Source organism: Trichosurus vulpecula, chromosome 7 (assembly GCF_011100635.1).
Source record: "Trichosurus vulpecula isolate mTriVul1 chromosome 7, mTriVul1.pri, whole genome shotgun sequence".
Taxonomy (NCBI): Eukaryota; Metazoa; Chordata; class Mammalia; order Diprotodontia; family Phalangeridae; genus Trichosurus; species Trichosurus vulpecula.
The window spans coordinates 128,719,650-128,732,934 of record NC_050579.1 but is presented as its reverse complement, the minus strand read 5'-3'; the positions used below and the strand labels follow the sequence as shown (position 1 = coordinate 128,732,934).

At 35.5% G+C, this 13,285-nt stretch overlaps 1 protein-coding gene across 1 annotated transcript in view; it reads right to left on the bottom strand.

The window, feature by feature from the left end:
• The window catches only part of MOXD1 (monooxygenase DBH like 1), a 177,426-nt gene that overhangs the window by 94,208 nt on the left and 69,933 nt on the right, over window positions 1-13,285 (bottom strand). The window contains exons 7-9 of the mRNA XM_036768249.1: window positions 3,604-3,770; window positions 2,311-2,502; window positions 612-671 (exon numbers count right to left, since the gene is read on the bottom strand). Coding sequence (XP_036624144.1) covers window positions 612-671; window positions 2,311-2,502; window positions 3,604-3,770 — 419 coding nt within the window. The remainder of the gene's footprint in view (window positions 1-611; window positions 672-2,310; window positions 2,503-3,603; window positions 3,771-13,285) is intronic.

Sequence of the window (13,285 nt, the reverse complement as noted above, 5' to 3'; positions counted from 1 at the left end):
CCTTGACTCCATCAAAAAGGTATTCGTATCTTATAAAGATGTAAGAAGGGGTAAAGAGTTCACATCCCCATGTCTTATAAAAAAAAGTGTTTTGAATAAATGCATTGCCATTGTTACACTGAGTGTATGAGGTGTACATTTGGAATAATTTTCCCTACAAACATTTGTGCCAATCCCTGGGCTCTCAGAATTGGTCCCCTATAGCAGCTTTCCTTGTAGGCTTGGGATTCTGAGGCCATGGAATAGAAAAAAGGCCACAGCTCCATACAAGGATTGAACTTGCTCTCATTACCATCCAGTTGCTCTAATATACTGAGGTAATGACCAAAGAGATTATTAGTAATAAAACTTGATATGAAAAATACATGCAATAGTTTCTTATAAAAAGTTATATTATCAAAAAATGTCATCCACATAACATATTTGCATTTATCGGTTTGAATACTAATAAAATCTAAAGCATTTTACTTCATTTTCTTGTGGTAGTACACAAGTTCTTACCTTCCCTCTTTCCAAGTGAGAATATTTTGTTCCCTCATTTCTTAGAAAAATAAAGGAAGGTTCATGCCTTCTTTTCCAATCGACTTGATCTAATCAAAAGAATTGCTTACCCATGTCATGCGTACGCGATCTCTAGTGTTATAGCAGCATTCTGTGATTAAGTTGTCCCCCTAAAACAGAATTAGAAGTGCTCAGATTTGGAGTTTTGCATTGCTTCATTTATCAAATCTGTTACTAATGGGGGCAAGACTTCCAAAGAGTTAGCTGCTGATGCTTTAAGTTTATATTTAATATTTATCTTTCAAAAATTCAAGTGTTGTGTTACAAGATGTCATAAAAGTATAATATAAAGATTGAACTTATTTCAAACTTCTCATGTTTTGGGTCACAACTTCTATGGATAGAACTCAAATGCACTCTTAAACAGCGAGAAAATCCTGCTTTGGTAGCAGAGGTGACCATGGATAAGGATATGGGATATGTCATGCTATCAAACTGATGAAAAGATTTCCATGAAAGCAACTAACAAAAATGGATAGAATGTATTCCTTTTTAGAATTTCTCTATGACTTTCAGTGTTGTTATGAGTTGGACTATTTCTTCATATAATGGATATACATGTATATATGTTGTATGTGAAAAAATGCATCTGAGTATATGAATACATATGCAGCGTATGATATTTGCATATGCATGCAAATAAATGGCCCATCAAACTGGGTGTGCCTCTCAGTAAGAGATCAATGCACATGCCCAACTCTATCACCTATTACAATATACATACATTCATACAAACACATATGCACACATACCCATATGTGACAAACATGGATCCCATCTCAAGTCTTTAAATCATTAAGCACAAAGTCATTATATCATAAGAAGGTAGATTTAGAGCCAGAAGGGACTTGAGAGGCCATCAAGTCCATCATCCTCAATTTACAGAGCAGATAACTGAGGCTCAAAGAAATGAAATTACTTGCCCAGAGTCGCACAGATAAAACATATCTAAGGAAAGATTTGAACTTAGGTCTTCCTAACTCCAAGTCCAGTACTCGATCCACTACATTGCCTAGCAGTCTATGGCATCACTGTAACAATCATTCTTAGATGGTGATGTTTCCATCCAGCCTCAAAGTTTATTATTATTATCATTTTTACCACTTTTCTCCACCTCATACAACTGAAATTCGTGTCACCCTCTCTTAAGAAGATGCCCAATTGCTTGTCACACAGGACTTCAAGCCCAAGGATTTCTAAGTTTTAAGTCAAATAAAGAGGGAAGCAGTCATTAGGGTATCCAGTACCTAATACTACTTTTAAAATCTGCACTTGAATTACTACCTTTCACTTCCAGAAGCAGGAGCAACTGGATGGTGCAATAGATAGAGCACCAGGCCTGGAATCAGAAAGACCTGCGTTCAAAACCAGCCTCAGACACTTACTGGCTGTGTGACCCTGGGCAAGTCACTTAAACTTGTTTGCCTAAGTTTCCTCATCTTTGAATGAGCTGGAGAAGGAAATGGCCATCCTCTCCAGTATCTTTGCCAAGAAAACCCCAAATGGGGGCATGAAGAGTTGGACCCAACTGAAATGACTGAACAACAACTGCCAGAAGTAATAGGGAAATCAGTAAACTTCAAAAACAAATTAATATCCTGTCTGGGCTGGTGAACAATGATAATGGTGTCTTATTCTTTTGTAATTCTGGCACTTTTCTGCCAAACTCATTTGACTGGTAGAATCTGTCTGAAGTATGTCACTGTGACTTCCATACTCTTGGAAAGAAAAGGATCAAGATATTCATACCGGCAAGATGGTTCTTTCTTCCTTTAGATACTGAAACTCCTGGAAATTGAAATCAAAGTTATCATCATAAGCAAGTAGCTTCAGTTCCTCCCCTTTACGGAAATGGCGCATCCTGATGCCCCTGCCAGCGAGATGGGCATGGAGAAGAACAGCAAATACATGAATTCCACTTGGTTTTTCAGCCTCTAGGGCCTGAGAGAGACCAAAAAAAAAATCTCATCAGCATTTCTGAGAGCAAAAACAAACAAGTAAATAAAAACATGCATTGAGAAAATATTCATGCCATCTATGTTCATTGTTCTGGGTGCTAGATGACAAAAATAAGAAAGCTCATACCCTCAGGAAGCACCCATTCTATTGGACAAGAACAAATGGCAGGTTGAAACAGTTTGCAGTAATGAATGCCTGAAGGAAAAGTTGGCAGAAAAAAAAAACCTAAGGCAGAAATGAATACATTCTTGAACAGCCACAATGCCATTCTTAATTGAGATTATTCAGGGCTATTTGCTTTTCAGCACAAGTAAATTCTAAGTCACAATATTTATTCAGCTCAATATTGACTATAATCCATTTAAAAATATGCCTCAGGTTTACAGAGCTTTCATTCAGAAACATCTCTTCAAATTGCTGAATTCTGGGGAAACAGCAGCTTTTATCTTCTGTTCACTTTTGTCAACATTATTCTTTTCTTCTAGTGAGGAAGGAAGAAGGGAATGGAGAGAAGTAGGGCAATAGAGTAACAGATAAAATGGAAAAAGAGAAAGAAGAAAGAATAGAGGTTCAGGGAAGAGGGGAGGGAGGGGTAGGGGTTGTGCAAACAGGGACAAGATTACAAGGAAAGATAAAATAGCAATCTATCACTGATATTTAGAAAATAAGAGGAGAAACCCAGGTTCCTGAGTTACTTCTTGAACCCAGAGCTTCCTTTCATAATGTCAGGCCTCTCAGTCCTCCAAGGTAGAATGAGGAAACACACTTTAGGATTTTAAAAACAGAAAAAGGAGCCCAGTGTGTTCCTTAAATTGCCAACCCAACATTAAAAGATGACTTGTCTTTGCAGTGTGTCCATTAGAAATAAACCTTTAATGTGTAAATAAATTGCACTTAATAATATTTACATATCCTTAATAATAGGTATATTCTTAACACTATGTAGCAAATATCCTTAATAATAGCTAAATTTAGAGTTTTTACTTTAATGTTTGTTTCTTGGAAGTTTTACCACATACTTTTCTGAGAATGTTAGTTAATTCATAAATCATTTTAACCAATGAAGTCAGGCAAGAGACATACCTCTTCAAGGCATTCCAGAGTGCAATGACCCTCTGATCTGAATTCAGGCATTCCTGGTGGGATGTTATGGAAGAGACTGACCCAGAGACCTGCTTCAATTATCCCAGCATCGTATTTCCTTAAAACAGTGGTATGAAAGAACCTCAGTCCAGAGCTATCTATCAAGCCTGTAAGAAAAGCACATGATGGAAAGTGAGTCTGACTCTGTAAAAGAAAAAAGAAAAATGCCATTACTCTCTAGTCTATTAAGCTGGGTTCATTAGTTTTCTGCAGTGAAAACTCTGCAATGAAGGCATAAAGTTGGCAATACATGAAAGCATTGTAAGAATTGAAAAGCCCTAATTAAAAGGCCAGTTATTAGTGGAGAGCTAGACAGACTATTCTGCTCCTCACACTACCTCAACCACTGTCAAATTTCACGGTAAATTACGGAAAAATCTGAGTCACCTACCTGGTATGCCACGATCCTCTAACATGAAGACCAAATACTAAATTAAAGGTCAGTCATCTTAACCAAGAGTAATTCAAAGAAGTTACTGCTTAATTTTGAACTGAGACACAATAGTTTCAAAATAAGAGTAAATAACTCTTGCTCTGCAACTGATTTGTTCATTATAAAAAACTATCCAATGTTGTTGTAATTCCACCTCCCTTTTTGGCTCATTGTTAGGCTAGGACCCTCTGATACCTCATAAACTATCATGATGAAATCCATTGATTCTTCAAGTGTGAAGGCTGATCTCATAAAGTATCTACATGTGGCTGTTTATGAAATTGCCTAAGTCCAAAGTGACTGTAAAAAGTACCCAAAGGACTCTATTAAGTATTTTAAAATAATGTATTTTGCCTAATTCAATAAAACATAGTTTAATGGGAATTCTTTAAAAATGAGCAATGTGGTGTTCTGTTTGATTAAATGTTCTGGTTAATTGTGGTTTAACAAAAAAAAAACATTTCTGGATTTCATTAGTCGTTGAAAATCTTTCCAAAATGCTAGTCTTCTTTCCTGCTTTGGTGAGAACAGTATACTGAGTATAATGTACTCTTTCTCTTTTATGACAGGATTTTTAAGTGCCTCATCATTATGAAAATCAATTCCAGAGGGAAAGGTGTGTAGCTTACTGTACTAACTCTTGGATGTACTTATACTACAGTTATTTTGGAATTATCTATTTGTATTTTCAAAATTATTTAAATAAATCACTAGTATGAGTTCATATATTTTTATTTTGTTTCTTTCCCTCATATCCATTCATCCAATTTTGCTGCCCTCCAAATGTATGATTTATTTTTAGCATTCTTTCATTTTTAAATTTTGAGTTCCAAATTATCTCCCTCCCACTGATCACCTCTCATCACCCATCAATATATCAATTATAAATGAAATCGTGCAAAACATTTCCATATTAGACATATTTACAAAAAACAAGAAAAGGAAAGTAAGAAAACAATATTTCAATTTACATCCAGAGTTTATCAGTTTTCTCTCTCTAGAGGTGGGTAGCATTTTTCATCAGCAATCCTTTGGAATTGTCTTAGATCATTGTACTGATCAGAGTAGCCAAGTCCTTCACACTTGATCATGAAAACAACATTGCTGGTACTGTGCACAATGATTTCCCAGTTTGGCTTACACACTTTGTATCGATGCATGTAGGTCTTACCATGTTTTTCTGAAACCACCCCACCTTATCATTTCTTAGAGCACAATGGTACTCTATCACAATCATATGCCACTTGTTCAGCCATTCCCCAATTGATGAATGTTTCCTCCATTTCTAATTATTTACCTCCACAAAAAGAGCTGCTATAAATATTTTTGCATGTATAGGTTCTTTTGCTTTTCCTTTGATCTCTTTGTGATACAGACCTAGTAGCGCAATTTCTGGGTCAAAGGTTATGCACAGTTTTGTAGCCCTTTGGGCATAGTTTCAAATTGTTTTTCAGTTCACAACTCCACCAATAATTCATTAATGAACATATTTTCCCCATCCCTTCCAGCATTTGTCAGTTTTGAAGATATGAAGCCATACGCAGTTGTTTTAGTTTGAATTTCTCTAATCAATGGTGATTTAGAGCATTTTTATATGATTATAAATAGTTTTGATTTCTTCTTAGGAAAACTGCCTATTCATATCCTTTGATGATTTATCAATTGGGAAATAGCTCTTGTTTTTACAAATTTGACTCAGTTCAACATTACTTCATTGTCTATGATACCTTTTAGCAAAATGTAGTCTCCCTGATCATCTCTTTTAATTAGGCCTATTTTTGCTTTTGCTTTGTCTGAGGTCATGATTGCTATCCCCACCTTTTTTTTTTACTTCAGCTGAAGTATAAAAGATTCTGCTCCAGTCCTTTATTTTAACCCTTTGTGTGTCTTCCTGTTTCAAGTGTGTCTCTTGTTCACAACATATTGTTGGATTTTGGTTTCTAATCCAGTTTGCTATCTACTTCCATTTATGGGTTAACATCACTTATGACACTCACAGTTATGATTACTAACCGTGCATTTCTCTCCATCCCATTATCTTCTGTTTCTTTTTCTCTTTCTTTTTAGTTTCCTCCTCCTCAAAAGTCTATTTTGCTTTTAACCATTGCTTCCCTTAATCTGCCCTCCCTTTTATCATTCCTCACTTTTCCCTTATCCCCTTCCCCTCCTATTTCCCGATTAAGTTACAGTTCTATATATATATATATATATATATATATATATATATATACACACATACATATATTTATACACACACACATATATATGTATATATAGTTTTTTTGAGTGAGATTCAAGCACAGCCTGCACAACTTCTTTGTGTACCTCTGATATTTTTCCCTTCCCTTCCCTCTTCTCCCAGAGCATCCCTGTTTCTCTCTCCTTAATTTTTTTGAAATCATTTCAACATAATCATCTCCCACCCATGCCCTCTGTCTATGTAAACTCCTTTAACTTTCCTAATGATGATAAAGTTCTTAGGAGTTATATGTGTCATTTTCCCATATAGGGATGCAAACAGTTTAACTTTGAGTCCTTTATGACTACTCTTTCATATTTATCTTTCTATGCTTCTCTTGAGTCTTTGTGTTTGAATGTCAAATTTTCTATTCAGCTTTGGTCCTTTTATTGGAAATGCTTGAAAGCTCTCTACTTCATTAAGTATTCATTTTTTTCTCCTGAAGGATTACATTCAGTTTTGCTGTGTAGGTGAATCTTGGTTTTAATTCTTAACTACTTTGCATTTGGAAATATGATATTCCAGTCCCTCCACTCCTTTAATGTGGATCCTAACTGTGTGATCCTGTGTCTCCACAATATTTGAATTGTTTCTTTTTGGCTGCTTGAAGTAATTTTTTTCTTTGATGTGGGAGCTCTGGAATTTGGCTATAATACTCCTGAGAAATTTCACTTTGGGATCCCTTTCAGGAGGTGATTGGTGGATTCTTTCAATGCCTATTTTACTCTCTGAGTCTAAGGTATTGGAGCAGTTTTCTTTGATTATTATTTTTTTTGAAATATAATATCTAGGCTGTTTCTTTGATAATGGCTTTCAGGTAGGTCAATAATTCTTAAATTATTTCTTCTTGATCTATTTTCTGGGTCAGTTGTTTTTCCAATGAAATATTTCACACTTTCTTCTATTTTTTTTTATTCTTGTGACTTTGTTTTATTGTTTCTTGATGTCTCATGGAGCCATTAGATTACACTTGCTCAATTCTAATTTTTAAGGAATTATTTTCTTCAGTGAGAATTTGTACCTTTTTCCATTTGGCCTATTCTGCGTATTAAGGAGTTCTTTTCTTCAGTGAATTTTGGTGCCTCTTAACATTTGGCCAATTTTATTTTTTAAAGTGTTATTTTCATTAGTATTTTTGTGCCTCTTTTACCAAGCTATTAATTCTCCTTTCACAATTTTCTTGAATCACACTCATTTCTTTTCAGAATTTTTCCTCTATCATTCATCTCTTTTGCTAACTCTTCCAGGGATTATTGTTAGGCTTGGGTCCAATTAGCATTTTTCTTTGAGACTTTTTGTAGATGTTTTCATATTGTTGTCTTCTGAGTTAAAGTTTTGGTCTTCTCTGCCATGGTAGTAGCTTTCTATAGTAAAGTTCTTTGTTTTTTTTTGTTGTTGTTGTTGTTGTTTGCTCATTTTTCCAGCCTATTTATTGACTTTGATCTTTATGGTAAAGTTGGGTGGGAAGGCACCTTCCCCAGATTCAAGCTTTTTGTGCCACTATTTTCACAGATAGTTCTGGGGGTCTGCTAGTTTTTGGTGCTTCCAAGGTGGTGAGATCGATCCTGGGAGGGGTGTGATCACTGCTCTCCTGGTCTGTGCTCTAGTCTTTACCAAAGAAATGCCCCTAGTCTTCTGCAGCTGCACACACAAGTGCTTCCCTCTCCTTTGGTACAATGACCAGAGTCCCTGCTCCCTTGTGACTGACCCCACCAACACTCCTCTCTACCCTGGAACTGTGACCTAGAACTATATATGGGCAATAGAGTTGCCAATCACTGTCAGCTGTACCCACTGAGAGCAAGGGGGTCCTTTGTAATCTCTTCCTGAGCAGTTGTCTGACTCCGTTACCATCTCTGGGCTGAGAGCTCCCAAAGCTGCTACCAGAGCTTCTGTGGGCACTGTTGTCCCAGCACATGTGTGAGGTCTGGACCGGCACCAGACCTCTACCTCAGTGTTAGAGACTTACCCTGACTACCTCTTAAGTTTTCTTAGGCTGAAAAAATATCTCACACTGACTTTTTATTGGCTCTGCAACTCCAAAATTTGATTTGGGGTGATATTTTAAAGTTGTTTGGAGGGGAGTGTTGGGAGAGTTCAGCTGGGTGGCTGCTCTTAATCCACAATCTTGCAATCCAATTATTCATAAAACAATTTAGTGACTAAAAAGTCTCTAAAAATTGTACATGCCTTTTGATTCAGCAATACCATCACTAGGCATATATCCTCAAGGAGATCAAAGACAGAAAGAAAGGGTATACACACAAAAACACACAGAGTTTTTATTGTGGCAATATTGAACTGGCTAAAGATGTGATTTATGAATCAAATAGAATATTGTTACAATATAAGATGGCTAATGTGAAGAATCCTGAAAAACTTTGTAAAATTCATATGAACTGATCAATAAATCAAACAACTATTTATTAAGTACTTATTGCTTTGTATGGTTCTAAGTGCTGGGGATAAAAATAGGAAAATTCAAAGGAGCATGGGTTTAGGCAAAAAGATAAAGAGTTCTATTTTGAACATGTTGAATTTTTAAAACATTTATGAGACATCCAATCTGAAATGTTTAATAGTTGGTTATGCAGTATTGGAACTAAGGCAAAGCTTTGGGGGTATACTCACAATTAGTGGTCATGATATGTATGCTGATTCAACAAGGACTGAGAAAGTGAGAAAAAGTGGTTAGACTCATAAGAGACAAACCAAGAGAACAGTGTCAAGAAAGTGTACAGGATATAGAGTAAAATAAGCAGAACTAAGAAAATAATAGATTGTTTGCAAAAAATGTAATGGAAAATGATGGTAAAAGATTTTAAAACTTTGATCAGTACAGTGACCTACAATAACTTCAGAAGACTGATGGTGAAGCATATTTCTTGCCTCTTAAAAGAGATGTGGTACAGAATGAGCATGTATTTTCAGACATGGCTAATAAGCTGATTAGTTTTGCTTGACTATGATATTTGTTATCATAGTCACTGTATCACATATCACTGTAGGGGAGTCATGAGGATGGAGGTGGAGGTAGGGATGGGGAGAGATTTAATGGAAAGTTTCATTGATGAATTTTCAAAGGAAAAAATCCAACAGCTATATGAAAAACTGCTCCAAATTACTAACAATCCAAGAAAGAAAAATCAAAGCAACTCTGAGGTTCTATCTCACAGTCATCAGACTTGCAAAGATAAAAAAAAGAAAATGACAAATATGAAATGATTCATTAATGCACAGTTAGAAGAACTATGAATTAGTGTAGCCATTCTGGAAAGCAATTTGGAATTACACCCCCAAAGTTCTTAAACTGTGGATACCCTTCAACCTAACAATACTAGTACTTGGCTTATATCCCAAAGAGATCCAAGAAAGAGGAAAAGGATTCATATATACAAAAATATTTATGGAGATTCTTTTTTTTGTGGTGGCAATGAATTGGAAAGTAAGGGGAGGGGTGTCAATTGAGGAATGTTTGAAAAAATTCTGGTATCATATGAATGTAAAGCCCATTGGGCTATAAGAAATGACAAAAAGTCATCATTTCAGACCAATGTGGGAATATTTGTATGAACTGATACAGATTAGAGTAAATAGAACCTAGAGAACAATTCATTGAATAACAACAATATTGCAAAGACAAATAAACTGGAAAGATTCAAGAACTCTGATCAATGCAATGGCTTTCCTTCATAGGGTGTACCTTTCCACCGAGTAATTTTGGTTTATTGATTTTTAATTAAAACTTTTTGAGTTTGTGAATTTTAAACAAATACACCCCTTATTTTAGCTTTCTTATCTTGCCTCTAAGGGATCTCTTTCCCTGTCAGGGCAGCCCTCCTGATAATTGATTACAAGGAGAGTTTATAATCTGAATCTGCAGTAGAAGGTATATTCCTCAAGGAAAACCAGAACTACTCCTGAGCAACTGACTGGAAAGGTTAAATCAAATTTCTAAGAGGAAGAGAATATCCCCCAACCCCATCTTTTCTCTTTAACTGTGTTAAGCTGGCATGTCTCTTTACTCTTTAAATGAAGGTTAAATTATTGAGCTTTCTAGAGGACCAGTGACGAAGCATGTTACCCATCTTCTGATAGAAAGTGATAAACTCAATAGTTAGCCAATAATAGCCACATATTAATATGATGCTTTCAGTTTTGTAAAATTCTTTAATATGCTATCTCATTTGATTCTTACAAGTCTTAAATCTTAGCTGTAATCCTGCCTTCAGTAAACCTTTCCCTATCCTCTTTAAAGCTAGTGCCTTCCCTGTGAGATTATCTTTAATTTATCCTGTATATATTTTGTTTGCATGTATTTTGTGTGTTGTCTCCCCATCAGATTGTTTGTACATAGTTGTTTGCATGCCCTCCCTCCCCCATTAAATTGTGACCATCTTGAGGGCAGGGACTGGTTTTGTCTTCTTTTTTCTTTTTTTTTTTAACCAGTGCCTGGAAGATGGGTAATAAATGCCAGGAGGACTTGATGGTAACTGTGAGATAGGTCCTAGGATAAGAGAGGTTAAATGATTTGCCCAGGGTTACATAGGTAGCAAGTGTCTGAGGCCAGATTTGAACTCAGATCTTCCTTATTCCAAATCCAGTACTCTATCCACTGTGCCACCTAGTTACCTCAAGGTGCAGAATAAGATATATTTTGGATGTAGCCAATGTGGGAATTTGTTTTGTTTGACTATGCATATTAGTTACAAGGGTCTTGTTTTTTCTTCAGTTTGGAGTTTGGTGGTGGGAGAAAAAGTAAGTGCTTGTTGATTTAAGTGCTAGGTGTATATATATATATATATATATACATATATATATATATATATGCATATATATACACATACAAACATATATACACATATACATATATAGACACATATACATATATACAGACATATGTGTATATATATACATACATATATGCACACTATATACACATACACACTATATGTGTGTGTATATATATATGAAGAGAATCAATAAAACATCTTTTAAAATAATAAAAAGAAGGTGCAGAAAATATCAGTAGACTGATAGTTCTAATGAGTTTTAAATTACTAGTTTTATGATTTTAGAAACTGTGTCAATTCCTTTTGAAATGAAAATATTTTAGCTGCTATTGCATCATTTAGTGAATTGAGTCAATAATTCATTAGCTAAACAAAATTATTCTCAAAGTAATAATACATTAGTACCTTTTGTTTTCTTTTTATATGAAAGTTCATGTGCGTGTTCTACTTATTTCCTCTTAGAGACAGATGAGGCCTTAGAATCTTACTGGCAAATACTGATCTGGTCAGTTTAGTTTGCAACCAGTTCTTATAAGCTGTGGGTCTGCTAATTGACCACTCTAGACCTTCCCTATACTCCTTTTGGTTACCTACAGCCTGGCAAGGACCAAGGGAATTATCACCAGAGATCTACATTCTTCTGAAGACAGAGAAAAAAAAATCTCTCCTGAACTAATTTTTACAACATTTCCCTGAGAAACACATAGTCATACATGAGGGAAGGTTTAGGCAGACCACCAGCCACTATAGGGGCAACATTCCGAAGTGTTCTACTTTTTGCACAAACTCCTTAATTCTATTCATGTACAGAGCCACCACTCAATATAAAATTCAAAGGGATAAAAAGTAAAAGGTCAGTTAGTGAGAATCACTACAACAGGGAGTCCCTAAGGATGAGTTATTTGGTATCAAGTTTAGGGCAAGAAATGTGGCTAATCAGAGGGCACAGTTACAGCTGTGCTTTAGGGGAGGTTGCTTCCAGCTTTCTACAGCTGCATCCCCAGAACTCAGAGCCCCCTATTTGGGGAGGGGAGCCGCAGACACATAGCAGCTGTGAAGGCTCCAAGCCACGGACGATCCAAATCCCTAGAAAAATACATTTAGAAAGATAAAATGCCAAATGCCCCAAATATTAGTAAAATGATGAATGTCTAAAAATTAACAAAACTAAAAGATCAGAATTCTTTCTTCACCTAAACTGATAGAAAAGTTCATATTCCACTTTTTCATTAACTCTTAATGGTAAAGTGGATATAGTAAAGAAAACAAAAAAAGTAGCATAAACCCCTAGATTTGCTATGTATTCTATCAGGTAATAGAGGAAAAATTCATTTACATCAAATCGCTAATTTACAAAGTGCTTATACTGTTTATGAAGAATTGTTACAGTGAGCAAAAGAGGATAGCTATGAAAGTTCTTTGGAAAGCTAAAAGTCCTACATTAACATAATATATGACGCGTGCTAATGTTAAGTAGTACAATCATTAATATTACTGTTCCTGCCACTATTGCATTTTCCTTAAAGGGAAACATTATTCCTATGATTGATTAATAATATGATTTTTAAAACAGTTTTTCATATTTAAGGGAAGATTTGTTTTTAAATTCTTCAAATTCATTTTGTGAGAGAACCTAGGGAAGGATGGAGAATAGATTCAGTATGAAAAAGCCAGCAGAACAAATAGCTATAGCAGATTTTTAGTTGGCCTTCTTTTCAGGGCACTGCATCTTGATGCCTTTTTTGTTTTAGGTGGAAGGCAAAACAATATGTGTTTTCTTCTCTTTTTTTCTTCAATTAGCCTTAAGGTATTATTTATTTTGATTTTAAAAAAACTCTCTTTGAACCTCATTATCTTTGATGGATTTCAAAAGTAAATTAAGTGATTAAAGACAGTCTTTTGTTGTTGTTCAGCTGTGTCAGACTCTTTGAGATCTCATTTGGAGTTTTCTTGGCAAAGATACTGGAGTGGTTTGCCATCTCCTTCTCCAGCTCACTTTGCAAATGAGGAAACTGAAGCAAACAGAGCTATGTGACTTGCCCAGGGTCACACAACTAGTAAAGTATTTGAGGCCAGATTTGAACTCAGGAAGATGAGTCTTTCTGAATCCAGGCCCTGTACTCTATCTGCTGTGCCACTTAGCTGCCCCAAAGATAG